General features: G+C 40.2%; 2 protein-coding genes and 1 pseudogene across 3 annotated transcripts; 2 read left to right on the top strand and 1 right to left on the bottom strand.

The window, feature by feature from the left end:
• Positions 1–1,323: 1,323 nt before the first annotated feature.
• LOC145554125 (nuclear factor 7, ovary-like) lies at positions 1,324–3,254 on the bottom strand. Its single transcript, XM_081613505.1, has 2 exons — positions 3,063–3,254; positions 1,324–2,985 (listed from the first exon to the last, which is right to left on the bottom strand). Exon 2 carries the CDS (start codon positions 2,978–2,980, stop codon positions 1,592–1,594), a length of 1,389 nt encoding a protein of 462 aa, XP_081469631.1. The 5' UTR covers positions 2,981–2,985; positions 3,063–3,254; the 3' UTR covers positions 1,324–1,591.
• Positions 3,255–7,177: 3,923 nt separating this feature from the next.
• On the top strand, positions 7,178–12,103 carry LOC108166001 (uncharacterized). The gene is made up of 5 exons (XM_081613701.1): positions 7,178–7,264; positions 10,144–10,275; positions 10,429–10,581; positions 11,521–11,599; positions 11,760–12,103. The coding sequence occupies exons 2-5, from the start codon at positions 10,187–10,189 to the stop codon at positions 11,988–11,990; spliced, it is 552 nt and encodes a 183-aa protein (XP_081469827.1). The 5' UTR covers positions 7,178–7,264; positions 10,144–10,186; the 3' UTR covers positions 11,991–12,103.
• A 29-nt stretch (positions 12,104–12,132) lies between these two features.
• On the top strand, positions 12,133–23,065 carry LOC103473928 (NLR family CARD domain-containing protein 3-like; annotated as a pseudogene). The gene is made up of 5 exons (XR_014090247.1): positions 12,133–13,915; positions 14,392–14,565; positions 17,860–18,033; positions 19,449–19,495; positions 19,643–23,065. The product of XR_014090247.1 is annotated as an NLR family CARD domain-containing protein 3-like (transcript).
• Positions 23,066–23,125: the final 60 nt, after the last annotated feature.

Here is a 23,125-nt window from a genome sequence, read left to right as displayed (position 1 = left end):
TGTTGGCTAATGCCAACGCTCAGCCGCTCCCTCTTTTCAAACTCTTCTTATTAAAGTAAGAGTTATATTGCTAAATATAATTGAAATATTATATTCCAAGATATTCACATGTACGGCAGCTCAAGACATTATGGTACACCCATTTATATGCTGCTTTTCACAATAAAAGTGCACATCTGGTCCATGTTTGAGCCAAATTTTTGCAACTGCAAAAATTTCTTTTGCAGTTGCAAAAAGAAATTATGTATCAGAAATAATTGGGGACATTATGCAATGCTGAAAAACTCTGTTTCCAGCGATTTCTCTCACTTCTGGGTGGAAGAGGAACACCTTTGGAACAAAACCAGCAAATGTCAACCCGATCTGATTTTCAATTCCAAAATAAAAGCCTATTAAAAAAGCATGTTTTTACTTTTGTCCCTGCAAATTGCCATGTTTATTGCTTAAAAACTCTGTTTCCAGTGAGAACTCTCACTTCTCAGTGACAGAGGGACACCTCTAGAAGACAACCAGAAAATGTCAACCACATCTGATGTATAATTTAAAAATAAAAATCCATCAAAAAGTACTACTTCCCAAAAAAGTACACCGAAAACTACAGAATTTGCTAAAAACTGTGAGCTGAGCTGAAGTAAATAAAAGAGAGAAGTTCAAAAATATACTGAAAGTGATGATCCTTCTTCAAAATGAAGATATATCACAGATTTCAAAAGAAATTAAAAGCTAGAGGCCGCTGATAATATTGGAAATAGCACCCCCTGTACTTCCGGAGTGTAATGGTCCCATTTCCAAATAAGGTATGAGACTGGTAGTGGTCCTGACCGCACAGGGATTTACATCTATGGCAGACGCACAAAGCCATTAATACCAACAAACCTGATAACTTTATCTGCTTTTATTGGTTTTATTTTTTCTGTTTCAGATTAACAAGAGATATTTGTGAAATATAATTAACAATTCCCTTGAAGCATCTGACACTTTCGTTTGCATGAAATTCTTCCTAATAGAAGAAAAACATCAAATGACTTCAGGTTTGGATTAGAAGCAGCTCATTTGGACAAATAATAATGTAGCAAACAAAATGAAGTAGATTATTTTTTGGACATCTGACCAGAGGGTGAAGATGAAATAATAAATGTATGTTTTTGCTCATCTGAGATTTTTGTGTCTTTATTTTGTTTACCAGTCAAGCAGTCCAGTGCAGCCGGTTGGACGTATTTTGTGATAGTAAAGTTGTTTTAATTTTGTAGTCCTTCGTAAATAAAACAGAAACAGCAAATGTCGCTGCAAGATTTTGGTGGTGAAGAAAAACAAAACACACTCTTACTAGCTACTAATACATTTATTAAGCTTCCCATTCTGCTTACAACCAGCTGCTAGTCATTTGTTTACGTCAAGTTGTTTTAAATAATAACTACAATGTTCAAAACATTACAGTGGAAAACACAAAGATGATCAGATCATCTCCAGTTTCCTGATTTAAAACGGAGTTAAAAAATATATGAAATTCACCAACTCAGCAAACTATCAATCATAAAACCAATCAATCATCTGATCAATAAGGATTAATTTATTCTTCATGCTGAGATCATCAGAGCTGCTGTTTGATCACTGAGATCTTCATCGGTTGGATCTTGACTTTATACAAAGTGTCAAAATATGGAAACATCTTCTGAGTGAAGGTGTGTGTGAAGGTGTGTATGTGTGTGTTAGTATATAGATCAGAGAAGGACAGTTTTCCTCTGTCCCAGTCCAGATTCACTCTGATCCTCTGGAGATTCTTCTGGACTGAGAGACCAGTGGGAAGAGCTGATGGAGAATCTGCTGAGTATTTACCTTCATGGAACACTATAAACCACAATCCAGACTCTATGTCTCCCTTCCTCTCTACAGATTCTTCTATCACACCAAGTAACCAGTATTCACTGTCTCCAACATCAACATCCCAGCTGTGGTTTCCTGCGTTAAAACCCTCAGAACTCAGGACAGAACCACAGTAATAATTATCAAATCTCTCTGGATTATCAGGAAGCTGCTGATCCTCTCCTGCCCTCATGCTGGTCAGATCTTCAGAAAGGTGAATTAATGGACCAGCGGTGTTTGGGTCCAGAACCAGAGGAGTGTAGGTCACCATGGTCTCCATGTTGCTCCAGATGTTGAAGGCCAGGTTGCCCAGATGTTTGGCCTGGTCTATCAGAGCTCCTGAGGGCAGCTGTGGATCCTCCAGCAGGGGGCAGCGCTGGACTCTTTCCACTGCAGCCTTGTAGTTGTGCAGGAATGAGACGTCTGCAGCTCTCAGCTCATCCTCTGTGGCTCTGACTGTGTCTGAAAGAGCTGCTATCTCTCTGCTCAGAGCCTCCATCTTCTCCTTCATCATCCCTCTCTTCTGCTCCGCTTCCTCCCTCAGTTCAGCCAGCCTGGCCTCCTCTTCCTCTGCTAGAAACTGATGAAGCTGCTTAAACTGCTCCCTAATCTGCCTCTCTGTGTGTCGGGCCTGGACCTCCAGGTGTTCTGCTGTCTGATCAAACTCCTCCTGAACTTTCTTCCTGAGCTCCAGCTTCTCCTTTAGAGGCTCCAGAGTTTCCTGAAGTTTCTTCCTGTGTTGCTGAGCAGCTTCATCGATGGGTCTGAATCTGTGGTTGGTGTGTTTTTCTGAATCTCTGCAGACGACACACACTGGCTGCTGGTGGTCCAGACAGAAGAGTTTGAGTTTCTCAGAGTGCAGAGAGCAGAGACCCTCTGAAGCTGTTTGGTTTCTCTGCTGTAACAAAGACTCACACAGATTCTTCAGAGCCAGATTACAGGGAGGATCATCCTTAGATCTCTTCTTACAAACAGGACACTCTCTTACTGGTTTCTCTCTCCACCAGTTCTTCACACATTCCTTACAGAAGCTGTGGCTACATGACAAAAGAACCGGATCCTTAAAGACGTCCTGACAGATCGGACAACAGAGATCCTCCTCTAAGCTGGAAGCCATTTTGTCTGAGTGAGGTTGAAAACAGACAGAATGTTAAAACCAGGAAGTCACTTTCCCTCCTGCAAAAACTTGGTTCTCTTACTTTCACTTTGATTTCCTTGTTTTTCCTCCTGCAGTAGTCTGTATTCCAGTGTCTGGTTCCTCAGTTTTCGCTCTCTTCCCCTTGTTTGGTTTCAGTCTTCCACGAGTCTGTGACAAAGGTGATCCTGGGTGTGTTTCCTCGAATAGTTTTTTTTTCTCTCCTACCTATTTCCTTTTTTTCCAAGGGTCCCGTTTCAATTCCATTCCGGATCCAAAGATGTGGTGCCCTCTGGCGGATTTTCTGTAAATCTGCAGTTTTAGAAAAACACTACAGTACTGGAGAAGATTAAGCTTGATGTGAAGGAAAAGTTTTTCTTCTAGTAAGAAATTGTGTTCAGATTAAGAAATAATTTACTAACATTTTTTTAATGTGACTGAAAATACTGTAAATGTAAACCAAAACAATAAAAACTAATTCGCCAACCCAGCAAGCTATGCAGTCATTCGTAAAACCAATTAACCTGCCCACCAACAAAAATGGTGAGAATAAAAATTCATTAAGAATTCATCTGTAATCATTTATTAATAATTTTCAATAAAATGCAAAACATTTATTGTTTCTCTGGATCATAACTAAGCCAATAGTTATGATTAAGTCAATAAATAAATAAGAATATTCCAGCATATAATCAGCAAAACAATAAGCAATCATGCACAGAAAGGTGGTTCACAATAATCTTTGTTTAGGTTATTGTGAACTGCCTTACCCACAGGTGATTTTTGCCGTTCTGATATAAATGTACCTTTTGACACAAAGAAAGCCCTGCTGATGTGATATTTTATTGTTTATACTTGGTTGGTTACAAGTATAAACACATCATTAACACGTTGAATCTGATTGTTTTAGGTTTTTATACATTCCAGTCGTGCACCATATTGCCAAAAGTATTCACTCACTTGCTTTGACTCACATATGATCTTAACTGACATCACATTCCTAATCCATAAGGTTCAATATGACATTGGCTGAAACTTTCCAAGGCCTGGCTCTCAGTTTCCACTCTAATCCTAAAGGTGTTCTGTTGTGTTAACGCCAGGACTCTGTGCAGGCCAGTCAAGTTCACCCAAATCAGACTCTGAAACCCACAACTCTGTGGACCTTGCATTGGGCTCTGGTGCATAGTCATATTGGAAGAGGAAGGGCCAGCCAGAAATTGTCTAAAATGTTTTGGTATGCTGAAGCATCCAGAGTTCCTTTCACTGGATGTAAGGGGCCAAACCCTTCTCTTGAAAAACAACCCCACACCATAACCCCAACCTGCATAATCCAAACCTTACACCTGGCAAAATGTAGTCAGACAAGTATTCTTCTGGCAACCGCCAAACCCAGTTTTGCTCATCAGATTGCCAGATGAATGATTCATCCCTCCAGAAAATGTGCCTCCACTACTCTAGAGTCCTGTGGCACCATGCTTTACAAAACTGCCTCTGACACTTTGCATTTCACATGGTGATGTATGTCTTGGATGCAGCTGCTTCACCATGGAAACCCATTTCATGAATCTTTGCATACTGTTCTTGATCTAATCTGAAGATTTCATGAAGTTTGGAGGTCTTTAGCGATTAACTGATGAAAGTTGCCAATTTCTTTGCATATCTTTCTGAACAAAACCATCCTTCCTGAACACCGCTCAGTTGACTCCTCAATACTACTGATCACCCCAAAACTTTGCATGTAGGGCAGTTCTTGCTGGACTTGTCTGGCAATGGAAGTGGAATGCTTCTGGATGTGTTTAATAACGATAGTTGAGAACCTAGTTTCTGTCTGACGGCTTATGGCTGTCTCACCTCTCCCAGTTTTAGCCATTATGTCATCTAAAGAAAGTACAAGCTTCAGCTTCTGAATAGCTAGTCCACCCAGAATTACAGTGTGCAGGTATTTCATTGTGTACACGTTTTCCTGATTTTCCTTTGTGCAATAACATCTCCGCAACTCCCACAGTTCCCAGCGTATTTCTACCTGGTCCCAGCAGCTGTCTGGTGGGTTTGTCCAGAACAGGGGGGTTGCTTTCTGTGTTTATTCTGAATGAGATCTTTAATCTTAATCTTTATCAACAGCATGCACAAACTTGAGCATTCTACACACTCTGAGTGTCCCTTTTCCCCAGATATTAGACATTTTCCCCATTAGCTGAGCAATCATGTTTTAGGTGGGATGGAGAGCTGCCACTCTTATAAAACTGAGAACTCCTTTTTTATTATTTAAATTGTTTGTAATGTTGAGTAAAAGCATTAATTTGATTGATTTTACTCATTCTCATTAACCTGGACTCATTTAAGGCTTAAACTAAGTTATTATCCTCCTGACTACCAGTAGTTCATTTTGTCCTCTGTAGAGGACATTTCTAAACTTGAATATCTCCCACACCCTGCATTCTACTGAATTAATTCCTTTTGGTATCTACAGAGGATATTTAGGGCTTTTCAATGATGCCACATGTGAAGGGGTGGGACCTTTTTCTAATTCATAAAAATGACGTTCATTAGTAATACATTTTATGGGAAGAGACAAAGTAAATGCCTAAAACGTTTTATTGTGCAAATTTTGGTTTAAAATTTTGTTGGAATATTCTAATTTATTCTTTTAGCAACATATTAAAACATTCTATAAATTATTTTGACTGTATTTTATTGTAGTATTTAAAAGTTGAAAAATTGTCCTCTGTAGTGGACACATCATATTTGAAAAATAAAAACTTTTTTTCCAATTTTTTTTTCAGTATTCTAATTACCTTACAAAGACTGTGGAATTAAAAATATGGTGATTGGTCAGTATGTTTTTTATGGTAGTCAGGAAGTTAACAAGCAAACCTTTAACATTCTTGCAGTTTATTGTAGCATATACATTAGAATTTCATTATTATAACGTGACATTATATTTTTGTTCAGTATGTATAGATATTTTATAATCAATTATTGGTATGGGTCTGTCTCACTGGTTGTTCTGCTTTCACAGCAGAATAAATACTTAAATGAAGGAAGTATGAGGCTCATCTTTTCCAGAACATTAACTACGACGTAATTTATCATGTAAAACTTTACTATTTGTCAAGTTATGCTAAAATTTAGGGCAGCAGATGATAATAAACTCAGAGCCGTTTGGGAGCTGAAAGCTTTGGAAAAGTCAGACTGTCCATCAGTACAGCTGATGTCATTCAGGTCCAATATATGAAGGCCAGAAACCGACCAGAACCAGAACCTGAACAGAATAACAAGCAACAACAACCTGAATAAACCTGTTAAAAGTTGTTACCAGACTGGACCAAAACTCTCCCAGTAGGACAATTTGAAGTGAGACCAGAACACAACAGAACCTCCAGTTACTTTGGTCCCAGACAGAACCAAGTCAGAACTTCAGTTTATCAACCAAACAACAGCAGAACCACACAGCAACTGGTCTGAGACCGACCCAGTAGAACCTGCTGGACCTCCAGAACCTCTGCTGTGGTTGAGCTGAGCAACTTCCAGACAGAAAGACATGCAGAGACTGGAGTGAGGATGATGAGAGCAGAGAGAGGAAGGGGATCTTACTGTGCAGGAGGATCCCACAAACCACCACCATCATCATCTTCATCTTCCTCTCAGAGAGCAACCAGAACAAACTGGGAAAGCATTTCATGTGGACTGGAAACTGTATGTGAAGCTCTGCTTGTTGGCTCTGCAGATGCTGCTGAACCGGTTCTGCTGCTGAATCAGCTCTTTGGAAAGGTGAGGCCCTTCAGTCCCTCATAGTTTCACACCTGCTGAATCGGGTTCCTGTTCCTATAAATCACTGCCTCCACCTGTGGATCAGAATCAGACGACCTGTTGGCTTCTTTCCTTCTCTCTGTCAGTCAGATCGTCTCTGATCTCTGCATGCGAAGCGAGACGATACGACGTCTTTTTCTCACTGACAGAGCTGCTCTACCAGAGACGTTAATAGAGAGGAACCAGCAGGCCTCCTGAGATACAGATAATAAAATAAACTCAAAAAGGGCACTAGGGGCATCAAGGATAAAGGGTCAGGGGCTTCTGAGTTTTTCATCTCAGAACGGCTGAGATGAATCTGCTAGAACCAGTTAGAGCAGAATCAGGTCTGAACTCCTCCCAGTAACTCCTCCTCCATTGCAGGTAAAGCTGGTTTATTGCCAGAAGCAGCTCTCCGGAGTCTCATTCGGTCTGAAGGCGACTGGAGAGTTTCTTCTTCTGATTCTACAGCAAACTGTAAGTTTGCTTTGTTTCCTACTTGAACTTTGTCTTCAGGAACTTTCCTGCTTGTTTCTCTCTGATCTTTGGAGAAAATGTTCACTTCTGATTTCAGCTCAAAGTTTTAATCTCTGCTGGTTGAATGTTAATCTACAGGATTGTAGAACCTCAAGGACTTTGGCACAATGTAGAATTATAAAACAGGGTTTATTCTGGTGCTGACAACCCGTGAGAACTGCTCACATTAGAGAACGACAACAAAATTCTACATCAGGACAAATTCATGTACTTTATATCTAACGGTTAACACAGAAAATAAGCATAAACTAAACAGACCTGGTGAGCTGATATCCAGGAGGGGCTAAATAATCCTTATTGGTTGTTTTCTCTTTTATAGTTTCTCTTGCATATTTCTTATATTTATCTTCAGTTTTCACTTTTCTTTCTGTGGAGTTAACCATCAGTTGCATCTTGCAGACAGTATGTATCTTATAGTTTGTAATGAACTTAAGTATGAACAAATGTGTCTTATAACAACTCATATTGAACTCAAATATAATCAAATTTAGCTGATATAATTTACAAATGGGTAGTACAGAAGATGTAATGTATAAAACTGTTACAAGGACTATTGATGTCTAAATCTGAATTAACACATTATTAGACTCTAACATCATGTTTGCAGTTTGTTTTCTGTTAACTTTGTTGTGAACCTGAAACATTTCTATTTGTAGAAACTAAATCACCACCATCTGTGTTTCTGCAGCTCCTTCTGTCTTTCCAGTTAAACTGGAATCTCTTCATTCCTTCATCCTTTAGTTTCTGTTTGTTCTCAAACATTTCCTCTGTTATGGGGGAAATTTTCTGCCATAATCCAAGAGCACACATTTTCAGTCTGAAAACAGGATGTCATGTCCTTTCATCTCAAAAATTTTAAGATTTTTGCTTACATTTTTATTTTGAAAGCCGGACTTCATTTCTTTCTTTTCAAAATATGTAAAGCTTGTTCTAAAAATTTCTCCTCACGCTCACACTTAGTCTCTGTTCGCTGTTGGAAACGCCTTTATTCACTTTCACCTGGCAACCTCTCAGCCAATGGAATGGAAGTGTTTTACTGGGTGCGTTTGTTTCCTTCTAGCGGTTGTGCCTGCGTGGCTACTGTTGATGGTAGCAGCCTTTGCCACCAATTGGATAGGGAGTTGGTAGGGTGAACAAAATCCTGCCTAAGATCAGTAGCTGTTAGCGATCAGTAGCACAGCTGGCGGATGTTTAGTGAACTACAGAGCAGAAAGCTGACGTCGTTGTTTCTCCCTACAGCCAGTGGGTGGAGCAGGTTGCTCTAATCGATAGCAGCACCAAAAGCAAACCCGCTAGAAGGAAACAAACGCAGTACAACTCTTTCATACTGTTTGCTGAGAGGTTGCTGGCCACAGAGCCAAAAGGTGTAAGGGAGTAAAGAGTCTGAGCAGAGACTAAAGCCCGTTTTGCACTTTAGGGTCTCGGTCCGTTCGACAGGAAAAAGTTGCATATTTATCAGTTTAATCTGGTGACATAATGTAGATTGTTGGTTCAGTTTGTTTAAACTTATTTTAACTGAAAGAAAATAAAATACAACTGAATATTCTGTCATTATTATTATTATAAAACTTACAGGTAAGAATAGATTATGACGGCAATTTTTGGCACCACAAGTTAAAATGACAGACGTTCCCCTCCAGGGCGTAGATCCCATCTCACTATTGGGGGGAACCAGAAACAGGAACATTTCTTAAGAATAATTTTCGGGGGTCGGCAGAGTTAAAGTTAAATATAACATAAAATGTGGTTTAAAACTTTTTGTCTTAAAGCTGCAGGACCAAAAATGGCTAGTAAGTAGCCATGCATATCAAATGTGTTTTTCTCAAACTGTTGAGACCCAAAAAAGTCAAATTAAGATTTAAATGCTGTTTAGATATGAGTTTGGTTCAGAGTCAAAGATCTCATCTTTGCTACACCTTTACAAAAATTTAAGATAATAAATACAATGTTTTAATGAGTAAAATTCATCATAATAAATATTGATTTATTGCAGTGGTTCTCAATACAAGTCATGTGTAATTTCAGTTATGACTTAAGTTGCTTTAACTCTTTTTTGTTGTTTTTATTTTTCCATGCCCTGGATGGATGAGAACCTATAAATATGTAGAAATTGAATATTTGGGACATATCATAACTTAAGCTTAAGGCTCAGCAACAGATTTTTCTAGAAAAACATCCAGCTAACTCCAAACAAGCCTGTTCTAGCTAGTCTGATCGGAACCGCAGGTCTTGGTGTTCCAGGGAGCGGGGTGGTACCAGAATGGAAGTGCTAATGCAAAAACATTCAGCCCTGCTTTGAAGTCGGTCCTGGTCTGGCTGAGCAGAGCAAACGGGACTTAAGTGGGAGCCAATAAGAGGTTCTGAGAACAAGTATTGCAAGTTTGAGAAGAAAGACATGAAATCCTGTCGTTCATCTCTTTCTTAAAAATGTATGCTCTAGGATTATGGCAGAAAAATTCCTCCATAATCTGTTTCTAAATTTTACATTTGTTTAATTTGTATCTGTTTATCGTGATAATTAAATCAGAAACAATAACTTATTTTCTATTAAGCTCTTCCTCCGATAAAATTTCCAGTCAGTGAACCAGTGAATGTAAATGCTGCTCCATGTCTCCATCTAGTGTACAGATAGTAGAAGTGCAGCAGCTGATGGCAGCTTCCTCTGCCTCTCTGCTGTTTGACTGCATTCACCTGACACTTATATGAAGTAGAGAAGAAGAGCCAATCAGAGGAGGAGCAGCTGATCTTTTTCCAGCACTAATGATGTAAAGGATGATCAGAGTTGATGTGCAGATGAACGATGTGTGTTTCCTCTACAGGTGAAGCTAGAAAGTCTGTGTGAGCTGATGTGAATTCAGCAGCATGGATCAGTGTGAGGACAGAGAGGAGGGAGTCCCTCCCTCTAAAACCACTCTGTGTGGGGAAGATGAGAGCCAGAGCAAAGGTCAGAGGTGAGGTCACCATCTCTAAGTGTCCACAGCCCTTTTCACACAGCGTTCACTATATCAGGCCAAAACAGATGTGGTGATGAAGCTGCTGCTGCTCCTCTTTGCTGCTTCAACCAGACTGAACAGATTCAGTTTTAATCATCATGTTTCTGTCAGGATCCATCAGAGACTCAAACCAGAACCAGAACAAGAACCCAGCTGTGTGTCCTATAAGAGTGGCAGGTCAAAGGATCAACCCAATAATTTTAACTCTCCTGGATCTCCACCATCAGAGAGGTCAGCTGTTTCTAACAGCTGTAAACTGAACCAGTAAGTTTCAGATGTTCCCAGTTATATTTACAGCGTTTTGATCCATTATCTAAACCAGCTGCTCTGTTCAAGTGAAAACACCTTCATATCTTCATCTCTGGGTGATGATGATGATGTTCTGCTGCTTCCTGTCTCCATGTCAGACTAACAGTGGGACACATTTCCACCACCCACTGGGAAATACCTGGTAAACCAGTCTGGTCCATTAGGACTTGGTTCCTGTGTGCATTGTGAGATCAGTTCAGCAGGAAGGAATGCTTTATGATGTGGTTGATGAGATCTGCTGGAACTCAACCAGACTGAGCTGATGTGGACCATTAGAGGTTCTGCTGGTTCTTAGTGGGATCAGCAGGAACATTAAATCTTTACAGCTACTTGGATCATCTGGTTCACTGCTCACATCCAGATATCACTTCATGGATCTTTACCTTCTGATTGTCTCTGTGTGGACATACATAATGTGAGCTCACTGGCTTCCTGGATCTACAGGATCCATTTTAAATCCTCTATAACATCAAGAAGAGGATCCCACATGGACACACCCAAATATCTCAGAGCTCCTCCATGTCCACATCACCTCAGATCCAGTCATCAGAACCTGATGGATGTCCCACACTGTCCTGAAGACCTGTGTGGACAGAGCCTTCACTTCCACTGTCCCCAAGCTCTGGGACTGTGTCTCCATCAGCATCAGATCTGCTGACAGTGTGGACAGTTTTAAGTCCAAGTTCAGAACCAACTATTTAAAATGTCTTCTGGTGATTCTGGTGTTACTGGTCCTCATCCTTATAGTTCATCTTCATCTTTCTAAATTCTTTGCATTGTGTTCTTGTGATGCTTTCTTTTCTGCTTTTAATGTGACACTCTTAGTTATTTTATTAATAAATATTGCTGGATGAATATTTCCTCACTTCCTGATTGTTCCTGGTTCCTCCACAGAGTGGACCAGCAGAGCTCAGAGGTTCCCAGTGGTCCGTCTGCCCAGCAGCATCAAACACAGCTGGACTCCATATTTATGGTCTGTACATGAACAACAACTACTTTTCCATGGTTCTGTTCACAGTCGTCTCCATGCTGCACTTTGTAGACCAGAGGACTGTCAGTCTGTCCAACATCCATCTGGTGTTTGGCTCCATGATTTCAGTCTGATGTTTCCTTCATCTATTATTCTGTTCCAGCTGCTGGAGGAAAACATTGTCACTTTTGTGAAGAACGAGCTGAAGAAGATCCAGAAGGTTCTGAGTCCAGATTACCCAGAATGCTCAGAGAGTCAGAGAGAGGATGATGAGGTGTTGAGAGGTGATGATGAAGAGCAGAGGAGGAGCAGCAGAGAGGCAGTGATGAAGATCACACTGAACTTCCTGAGGAGGATGAAGCAGGAGGAGCTGGCTGACCGTCTGCAGCAGTAAGAGGATTTCTACAAAGATTTGACCTGATGGATAAATGACACATTTACTGATGTCTGAAGAAATGGAATCACATTTATTTAAATCATCTTCAGAAGGTATTTTTATTTCATCTCTGACTTTATTTTGTTTATTTTAGAACATCTTGCTGCAGTTTGTCAAACAACTTAAATCTGGTCTGAAGAAGAAGTTCCAGTCTGTGTTTGAGGGGATTGCTAAAGCAGGAAGTCCAACCCTTCTGAACCAGATCTACACAGAGCTCTACATCACAGAGGGAGGGACTGGAGAGGTCAATGATGAACATGAGGTCAGACAGATTGAAACAGCATCCAGGAAACCACACAGACCAGAAACAACAATCAGACAAGAAGACATCTTTAAAGTCCCACCTGGAAGAGATCAACCAATCAGAACAGTGATGACAAAGGGAGTGGCTGGCATTGGGAAAACAGTCTTAACACAGAAGTTCACTCTGGACTGGGCTGAAGACAAAGCCCACCAGAACATCCACTTCATATTTCCATTCACCTTCAGAGAGCTGAATGTGCTGAAAGAGAAAAAGTTCAGCTTGGTGGAACTTGTTCATCACTTCTTTACTGAAACCAAAGAAATCAGCAGCTTTGAACACTTCCAGGTTCTGTTCATCTTTGATGGCCTGGATGAGAGTCGACTTCCACTGGACTTCCACAACAAGGAGATCCTGACTGATGCTACAGAGTCCAGCTCAGTGGATGTTCTGCTGACAAACCTCATCAGGGGGAAACTGCTTCCCTCTGCTCTCCTCTGGATAACCACACGACCTGCAGCAGCCAATCAGATCCCTCCTCAGTGTGTTGGCATGGTGACAGAGGTCAGAGGGTTCAATGACCCCCAGAAGGAGGAGTACTTCAGGAAGAGATTCAGAGATGAGCAGCAGGCCAGCAGGATCATCTCCCACATGAAGACATCACGAAGCCTCCACATCATGTGCCACATCCCAGTCTTCTGCTGGATCACTGCTACAGTTCTGGAGGATGTGTTGGAGACCAGAGAGGGAGGAGAGCTGCCCAGAACCCTGACTGAGATGTACATCCACTTCCTGGTGGTTCAGACCAAAGTGAAGAAGGTCAAGTATGATGGAGGAGCTGAAACAGATCCACACTGGAGTCCAGAGAGCAGGAAGATGATTGAGTCTCTGGGAAAACTGGCTTTTGATCAGCTGCAGAAAGGAAACCTGATCTTCTATGAATCAGACCTGACAGAGTGTGGCATCGATATCAGAGCAGCCTCAGTGTACTCAGGAGTGTTCACACAGATCTTTAGAGAGGAGAGAGGGCTGTACCAGGACAAGGTGTTCTGCTTCGTCCATCTGAGTGTTCAGGAGTTTCTGGCTGCTCTTCATGTTCATCTGACCTTCATCAACTCTGGGTCAACCTGATGGAAGAAACACAAACATCTAAAAAGTCTTCATTATTTAATAAACCTAAACTAAAGTCTCTCCATCAGAGAGCTGTTGACCAGGCCTTACAGAGTCCAAATGGACACCTGGACTTGTTCCTCCGTTTCCTCCTGGGACTTTCACTGCAGACCAATCAGAGACTCCTACAAGGTCTGCTGACACAGACAGGAAGTAGCTCACAGACCAATCAGGTAACAGTTCAGTACATCCAGGAGAAGATCAGTAAGAAAGTGTCTGCAGAGAAAAGCATCAATCTGTTCCACTGTCTGAATGAACTGAATGACCGATCTCTAGTGGAGAAAATCCAACAGTCTCTGAGATGGAGAACTCTCTCCACAGATAAACTGTCTCCTGCTCAGTGGTCAGCTCTGGGTTTCATCTTAGTGTCATCAGGAAAAGATCTGGACATGTTTGACCTGAAGAAATACTCTGCTTCAGAGGAGGTTCTTCTGAGGCTGCTGCCAGTGGTTAAAGCCTCCAACAAAGCTCTGTAAGGACACACATTGTTACTACAGGTATTTAAAAAAAATTGTTAGTGATGAGATAAATATTGAGTCATGCTTCATCAGTTTGTTTACTGGTTCATTGTCTCCTCAATATTAGACACTAGCGGATGATGAGTAAAAGAGAGACTGGCTCCCATAGTTCGCTATTCTTAATGCTAAATGTTCAAAGAGCAGAAATTATTTTTTTCTGTTGAAGCTGAACTAGATTAATGCTGTTCATTATGGAAATTAATTAAATTAATGTTTTTCTTGCCAGCCTCCTTACTGACTGCTGTATATCAGTCTTTTAAGGCTGGAGGCCCAACTAAAATATAAACCATTTCTCTATACTTGTATCACAAAGATGAAAAAAATATGACATTTTACTTCAATCTGTGAAAGAAGAACATCGTTGTCTGCAACAAAAAGCATAAATTATGAAGAATTGTTTAATAACAGATTTTCCTCCCTGTTTCCTCAGACTGAGTGTCTGTAACCTCTCAGAGAGAAGCTGTGAAGCTCTGTCCTCAGTTCTCAGCTCCCACTCCTCCAGTCTCAAAGAACTGGACCTGAGTAACAACAACCTGCAGGATTCAGGAGTGAAGCTTCTCTCTGCTGGACTGAAGAGTCCAAACAGCAACCTGGAAACTCTCAGGTAAAATGTGACCAATCCTGGCAAAGGCAGATTTCTGTCGTTTACCTGCTTTCAAAGATTATATAATTATTATTTGTTATAATAATAATGTCTGACTGTGACATGGTTAACCTGCTAAATCTCAACACATAATAATGGCTAATTTTCATTTCCTCCAGGCTGAAAGAACCAAAAGGAGAGTTATTAAGAAAAGTGGAGGTCAGGCTTCCACTGATAGTGTAACTGAATTATTGACAGATTGTTTCATCCTAGTTGATCAGAGCAGCAGGGGGCCAAATATAGCTCCATGTGGAACCAAGAGGTTGGAGAGAGAAAATCTGTTTAAACTAAGAGTTCAGTTTGTCTCTCTGTTTCACATCATGGGCTGGGCGGGGCTTCCACTGATTGGTCTACTGAGAAAATACAAGGAGCTGATTGGCTGATGGACAGGAAGTTAGACTCTTCAGATAAATGACATTAACAGATATTACTGGTATTGAAGAGATTTGGCTGAGAGCAAATGTAGATTCTAGTATAAGTGGAAATGTTTCAGTAACAGGAAGAGGATGAGCAACATGTTAAAATAATCATATATATTCATAGAAACAAGTAGAGGAATTTATCTAGAATATAAATAATACAAAGTCAGAAGCTTCTAGAAATTCACTGTTATACAAACAACAAGAGATCTTTAAGCTAAACTATGAGGGGCCGTTTAGGACAAAATCTATGTTTTGTCTCTCACAGTACAAGAAATTCACGCACACTCAAAAAACCATCACGCACACTCTAAAAAAACATCACGCACACGTTAAAAAAACCGCAAGCACACTCAAAAAATACTCAAATTGCGTATACACACTACTAAAATGTCACACACACACACATTTTATCTTTCTTGCACACATACACTGTACTAACAACTCGCACACGCACACAAATGCTATCTTTCTCGGACACATACACTGTACTAACATGTCGCACACACACAAATGCTCTTTCTCGCACACGCACACAAATGCTACCTTTCTCGCACACAGTGGCGCAACTATACATTATTCAGGTGGATGCTCAGACATAGATCGGCACCCCCCCCTCTCCCCGAGGGAAGGAACGTCAGGGTGAAGGAGCGACGCTCACTCACTCCCCCCCCCGAGGCGACAATACGTGAAAGGTAAACAAGACTAAAGTTGCACACACGCACACACACAGTGCTAAGACTCCTTTTATGTATGTGTGAGAGCGAGAATCGTTTTTTGAATGTGTGATAATTGTCACGGAAGAGGCGGGGCATAATTTTTTTATCAACTGCGCATGCGTTGATCCTAAACTATAAGCTTTGATTGTTGACTCACTGTATGTTCTATTACTTAGTATATTTGTGCTTTTAAATATATATAGAACTTTAAACTTTCTTGTAGCTTAAATGTACTATAGAAATAAATACATCTGATTGATTGATTGATTGATTGAAACTAACTTCACTGCGGCGTGAAGTTAGTTTCAATACCGCCTCGTTTTGAACTAGAGTTAGCCATGCTCGGTATAGCAGACTCTTTCTTCTTCGGCACTAGTTGGCGCCGGTTAATAATTCCTGTAATGCTGGCACCCAGTGGGCAGATTGTACTACAGCAATTTTGCTATTTCTAATCAATCAATCAGATTTATTTATTTCTATGGTACATTTAAGTTACAAGAAAGTTTAAAGTTCTATATATATTTAAAAGCGCAAATATACTAAGTAATAGAACATACAGTGAGTCAACAATCGAAGCTTATAGTTTAGGATCAACGCATGCGCAGTTGATAAAAAAATTATGCCCCGCCTCTTCCGTGACAATTATCACACATTCAAAAAACGATTCTCGCTCTCACACATACATAAAACGAGTCTTAGCACTGTGTGTGTGAGTTCGCGCAACTTTAGTCTTGTGTATGTGAGAGAAACATTTGTGTGCGTGTGCGAGTTGTTAGTACAGTGTATGTGTGTGAGAAAGATAGCATCTGTGTGCTTGAGAGAAAGACCATTTGTGTGTGTGTGCGACATGTTAGTACAGTGTATGTGTGCGAGTAAGATATAATGTGTGTGCGTGTGTGACATTTTAGTAGTGTGTATACGCAATTTGAATATTTTTTGAGTGTGCGTGATGTTTTTTTAGAGTGTGCGTGAGTTTCTTGTAGTGTGTGAGAGACAAAACATAGATTTTGTCCTAAACGGCCCCTCATACTAAACAGTCATTAATATCTACAATAACCCTTTGAAGAATTTGAATTAAAATGAGTTACAAGATTTTATTTCCTTTTGCAGTCAATAAGCTGTTTTTAATTTGAATTTAAGTATAGCAGTAGAAAGAATAATAATTTAAAGAAGAGATAACTATTATGAACATCAGAATCAGTGTGAGCCCCACAGCCCTGAATCCGACGGCCAACTGCTGCTTATTTCTTCGTTCTCTGTTATTTTACCCAAACTGCCAGAACCACTTTGTGTCCAGACTTGGGTTTAATAAAACCTCTTTGTTAAAAACATCATCTGGTCTGGACTTTGTGTTTTCTGTGTGATGACATGAGGATGGTAACATATTGGTGGCCCATCCTGTTCCAATAACATGTTTAAAACATATTTGGTTCAATGTTGTGATATTTATGAATGCAGTTTTAATTGTGGTGATTTCTGAAAGTGTTTCCATGTGTTTAGTGACCTTTAGTGTCAGGTTGGTGTTTTCAGAACTCTTTAAATACTGGGTTAAATTCCTGGTAAAACTTTATTTGTGTGCATAAGACTGACATGACATTGTCATAAACGTGACATAGCAGCTGTCATGAACATGATGGAGTCTTCATGAATGTTTACAACTGTTGTCATGACGTGTCATTTGGTAAATAATGACACATCTAATGCAAAGTTGACATTTTAATGGACTTTTAATACAAGTTTTAATGCAAAATTGAAAAAAATGTGTAATTATTTACCGAATGACAAAGTTTAAACATTCATGAAGACTCCTTCATCTTCATGACAGAAGATATTTTTGACTTTTTTATGTCAATTTTATGCACAAATAAAATGTTAACAATTATTCTATATCTAATGTTTGGCTAGTGTTTATTTTGGAATTGTTTAAGGAGCAAATTTGTTTCTATTTTTTTCCACATTATGTTTGTCGTAATTTTTTTTCTTACAACAAAAGGCAACATGATTATATACAAAACATTCCCTTAAATCAGTAAAACTGGAATATTGTTGACTGGATAGAAAAAGACATAAATTCTGAAGAATTGTTTAATAACAGATTTTCCTCCCTGTCTCCTCAGACTGAGTGGCTGTAACCTCTCAGAGAGAAGCTGTGAAGCTCTGTCCTCAGTTCTCAGCTCCCAGTCCTCCAGTCTCAGAGAACTGGACCTGAGTAACAACAACCTGCAGGATTCAGGAGTGAAGCTTCTCTCTGCTGGACTGAAGAGTCCAAACTGCAACCTGGAAACTCTCAGGTAACTCTGGGCTCTTGACAAATTGCTGCATCTTAGGTGCAAAAAGAAGAATTATTACAGATCCCAGCAGTTGCTTGGCTTTCTTATTTATTCCATCCATCCATCCATCCATCCATCCATCCATCCATCCATCCATCCATCCATCCATCCATCCATCCATCCATCCATCCATCCATCCATCCATCCATCCATCCATCCATCCATCCATCCATCCATCCATCCATCCATCCATCCATCAGCAACCAGTTCAGACCTTGGGCTCTACCTCATTGTTCTCATCTTCTCATCATGTGATGTATTGTGTGTCTGCAGCTTATCAGGCTGTTTGGTCTCAGAGGAAGGCTGTGCTTCTCTGGCCTCAGCTCTGACCTTTAACCCCTCCCATCTGAAAGAGTTGGACCTGAGCTACAATCATCCAGGAGACTCAGGAGTGAAGCTGCTGTCGGCTGGACTGAAGGATCCAAACTGGAGACGGGAAGCTCTCAGGTATGGAGGAACCTGCTGCAGGAGCAGAGAAGGTCTGATAGAGGAGGAAGAGGAGAAACGTCTTTAGTCTGATGGGAAACATTTAGTTTGAATATTAATATTTAGTTTGATAATTAATTTTTTAGACGCCTCATCTGTAGGCAGAGATCATTACCCAGTTTTCTGGAATATTCTCCTAAGAACGGCTCACAAGGAAAATTAAAGAGTGGGATGGATTTAATAGAGTTTAATAGAAATTCAGACTAAATTAACAACAGAGAAGTTCAGTTATTTTTGGTCTCATTGTAAATGTGTGCAGCGCCATCTGGTGGTGCTGGTTGGTAGAGGAAGTGCTGAAAGGTTGGAGGTGTTTGTCAGAGGTGTGTGATGATGGAAGCCTCTCCCTGGTTTGTGAGTCTGAGCTCAGAGATCAAATGTTTGGTTCTTGTTGAACTCTTTGTTGAATGTGATGCAGCTTCTCCTTTTTAATGTTTGTATTTCTGGATATTACAGTGAGGCCACAGCAGGTTTTCAGCAGCAGGGCTGTTTAGTGTTTCATTCCTTCATCTGTGTGTGGGAGTGTGGATGGAGCAGGTATCCAGGTGTTAATCAGAGTTTAGATTGATTGGATTTTAATGCTGATTATTAAATCAGGTTGAGCTTCCAGAAATGTTTCCTTAGTTTCCTGATGTCCTTTAAGGCTCCAGTGAGTTTCTTCAGGTTGTTACTGAGGGATTTCCTTTCTCCTCTCCGTTGGAGCTTTTCCTGTGTTTGGAGAAATGAGTTGTGCTGCAGCAGCACCAACTGTCCTTCCTACATCCACTGCAGTTTGCAGTCCAGATGTTGGACTGTTCCTGTCTCAGTGGAGGACAATGTGTGTCTGAGAGACATGTAATGTCCATGTTTGCTGCTGAAAGAGACTGATGGTCTGACCCCCCTCCTCCTTTCAGGGTGGAGCCTGCTGGAGGCCGATTCTTGACACCAGGTCTGAGGAAGTGTAAGTGTGTTTTTCATCTGATTCATGACAACAAAGCAGCTCACATTCAACCATCTTCAAACTGTCACATCACTCATTCAGGATCATCATCAAAGATCAATAAATGATCAATAACTGCAACTGGATTGTGTTTGTTCTCTCCATCAGATTCCTGTCAACTCACCATCGACAGAAACACAGTGAACAGAAAACTCAAACTGTCTGAAGACAACAGGAAGGTGACATGTGTGATGAAGATTCAGTCATATCCTGATCATCCAGTCAGATTTGATGAACCTCAGCTGCTGTGTAGAACTGGTCTGACTGGTCGCTGTTACTGGGAGGTCGAGTGGAGAGGAGGAGTTTTTATATCAGTGAGTTACAGAAGAATCAGGAGGAAAGGAAGCAGTAGAGACTGTTTGTTTGGATATAATGATCATTCCTGGAGTCTGAGATGTTGTGATGTTTATGGTTACTATGTCTGTCACAATAAGATAAAAACTCTTCTCTCCTCCTCCTCCATCTCTAACAGAGTATCAGTGTATGTGGACTGTCCTGCTGGCATTCTGTCCTTCTACAGAGTCTCTTCTGACTCACTGATCCACCTCCACACCTTCAACACCACATTCACTGAACCTCTGATTCCTGGGTTTGGGTTTTGGTGGTTCAGTTCTGGTTCTTCAGTGTTTCTTCGCTGATTTGAGTCTAAAGAGTCTAAAGTTTTTCCTCCTGTCAGAGAAACTCTCTCACTGTTGAACAGATAGTTCATCTCAACAATCTATTTCTTGGTGAAACTTTTCTGATTGAGTCCTTGGAAACTTTTTCTTCTGCTGTTCCCAGCAGGAACCAAACGTCTCTCCTCCAACTTATTTCACTGATTAATGACAAGGTTGGATAAAAACATTGAGCTTCTCATTCCTTAAAGAGTCATGAAGAAAGACTCACCCTGGAACTGCAGGAAACAAGTTAGAAAGTTTAATAAATATATACAATTTGTAGTTAAACCAACTTAATGAATTCAGATTTTAAAAAATATAAACATTGAGTAAGATAATCACAATATAAAGAGTTGAATAAACTTAATAAATGAGGCTGGATAAACATAATTGAATTAGTTGTTACCAGTTGAAGCAATTCAATTAAGTTGGTTTAACTCATTTCTTTTTACAGTGCAGGAGGAACATGAAGGTTTAGAAGTTCATGGAAATCTTTTCGGTTTTGAAAGACGCAACATTTGGGGATCTTGTGAATGATTACATTATTTATCATACTTGGCTCTGCTTACAATAATTAAACTTAAACTGAATTATTATATTGTTTTTATTGTACTTACATTTGGGAGATTCAAAATGTCAGTTTTATAATTTTTTTAAAATAAAATTGTAAAAAGTTCAGAAAATGAAAGCAATCTACTGAACACTCTTGTGAGGTGACACACAAAAACAACACACAAACAACCCTAAATGGATCCAAAAACTAAATTCCAATGTGGGCACAGTCAAGGTACTGCCTGTCTTCCATGACTCAGATCGATGATAAATGTTGATCATCATCAACATTTATCGATGTTGATTATAAATCAACATCGATAAATGTTGATTTGTCATCAACATTTATGATAAATCAATGTTATCGACCCTTTATAACTAGGTCCCAGACTGAGCCAATCAACCTTTACACCTGATACTACTTTATTTCTTCACACCTAAAAACTACTTGATCTGTGTTGTGTTGCTTTTTTTGGTGCCTTTTTTGCACATCCTCCAAATCTACAAATTAAAGATCTGGTTAACTGGTAAAATTAAAAGAACAAGCTTTCAATCATGTAACTAGAAACTTATTTTCATCAATTTGTTGTAAATAATAAAAACACACTTGAAAATATTATGATGGAAAAACACAAAATAAATGAAAAAGTCCAGAGATGATCAGATCATCTCCAGTTTCCTGGCTTTAAAAATAATAAATTCACCAAACCAGCAAACTATCAATCATAAAACCAATCAATCATCTGATCAATAAGGATTAATTTGTTCTTCATGCTCAGATCATCAGAGCTGCTGTTTGATCACTGAGATCTTCATCGGTTGGATCTTTAATGTTTTATCAGTACTGAAGAATGGAAACATCTTCTGAGTGAAGGTGTGTGTGAAGGTGTGTATGTGTGTGTTAGTATCCAGATCAGAGACGGACAGTTTTCCTCTGTCCCAGTCCAGATTCACTCTGATCCTCTGGAGATTCTTCTGGACTGAGAGACGAGTGGAAGGAGCTGGTGGAGAATGTGCGTAATATTGATTTATAAAAAAACATCCAGACTGTGTGTCTCCCTTCTTCTGAACAGACTCTAATATCACACCAAGTTCCCAGTATTTACTGTCTCCAACATCAACATCCCAGCTGTGGTTCCCTGAGTTAAAACCCTCAGAACTCAGAACAGAATCCCAGTAATAATCAATCCTCTCTGGATTATGAGGAAGCTGCTGTTTCTTTCCTTCAGTCAAACCAGTCAGATCTCCAGACAGATGGAGTTCTGGACCAGCCGTGTTTGGGTCCAGAACCAGAGGAGTGTAGGTCACCATGGTCTCCATGTTGCTCCAGATGTTGAAGGCCAGGTTGCCCAGATGTTTGGCCTGGTCTATCAGAGCTGCTGTTTTGTGATTCAAAACATTTGACATCACTTTAGTTTGCTTTGAGGAAGCTGGGGAAGAAAAGTTAATTCAGTTTTCCAGAACCTCTAACAGAAACGTCAGCAAAGAACCAACTGCAATCATGAGGTTCAGAACCATCTCAGGTTCTTCACACTAAGCCAGTGGTTTCCAAACATTTTCTGCCCCCTATGAATTACAAATAGAGAGAGTTAGACTCTGGCCGTCTGGTTGAACGATGTGTGTGATTCTTAGAGACTCCCTGTCGTACTCAGCCCCGGCTCCAAACCAGTTTCACTGGGGGGAAAAATGAAACTACGTAGCTGTTACATTCAGAGGTGTGGAAGGAAAACTCAGCAAAGTTGGCTGTACCATAAACAAAGGTGATTTATTAGGCTTCCTTCAGCACAGCATAGTTCACTCACAAGAAAAAATGGCATCTTTTCCATCAGTTTCTTGGCTTTCAGTCTCTCAAGCCTCAGCCAGTAGTGATGGACGATCTGAATCCAGGCTGGTACAGAGTAAAAAGGGGGCGTGTCCGATGAAGCCCTGCTTCGAGGCTTGTGTCATCTTGCTGAAAACCACGTGTCTGGCAACAAACGAGGCCTCGCATTGCCTGGGTCACGTGACTGCTTCATTTTGCGTGTCGGTTTTCAAAGTAAAAGCGCGATGAGCCGCTCTGCATCATGGGTTGTTGTCTATTTGGTCTCGCATCAGAGGAGGATATTTGTCTTCAGTGGCCAAAATAAAATTAACATTGACCAACATATTTGATGTGTATTGACGATGATCATCAGAATGTAATGTTAGTTGCTGCTTTTCTCAATTGTAGATTATGTTGGGGGTTTTTTCTAACTATATTTTTGTGATTTTATGATGTAAATCTCTTTGAACTGCATTGTTGCTGAAACGTGCTACACAAATAAACTTGATTGTCTGAAATGGAGCCAGAAAGAGGAAAATCTCTGACATCTGGGAAAACTTTGAGATTATCCTCACAATAAAA

This window comes from Poecilia reticulata, chromosome 12 (genome assembly GCF_904066995.2).
Source record: "Poecilia reticulata chromosome 12, P_reticulata-male-v2, whole genome shotgun sequence".
NCBI classification, from domain to species: Eukaryota; Metazoa; Chordata; class Actinopteri; order Cyprinodontiformes; family Poeciliidae; genus Poecilia; species Poecilia reticulata.
This window is presented reverse-complemented; position numbering and strand designations above follow the sequence as displayed.

Bases quoted from the DNA above. Each gene is read 5' to 3' on its own strand.
- LOC145554125 (XM_081613505.1), bottom strand. From the start codon at position 2,980: ATGGCTTCCAGCTTAGAGGAGGATCTCTGTTGTCCGATCTGTCAGGAC.
- LOC108166001 (XM_081613701.1), top strand. From the start codon at position 10,187: ATGGATCAGTGTGAGGACAGAGAGGAGGGAGTCCCTCCCTCTAAAACC. The intron at 10,276-10,428 runs GTGAGGTCACCA...TGTTTCTGTCAG, and splicing joins AGCCAGAGCAAAGGTCAGAG to GATCCATCAGAGACTCAAAC. The intron at 10,582-11,520 runs GTAAGTTTCAGA...GTTCCTCCACAG, and splicing joins AACAGCTGTAAACTGAACCA to AGTGGACCAGCAGAGCTCAG.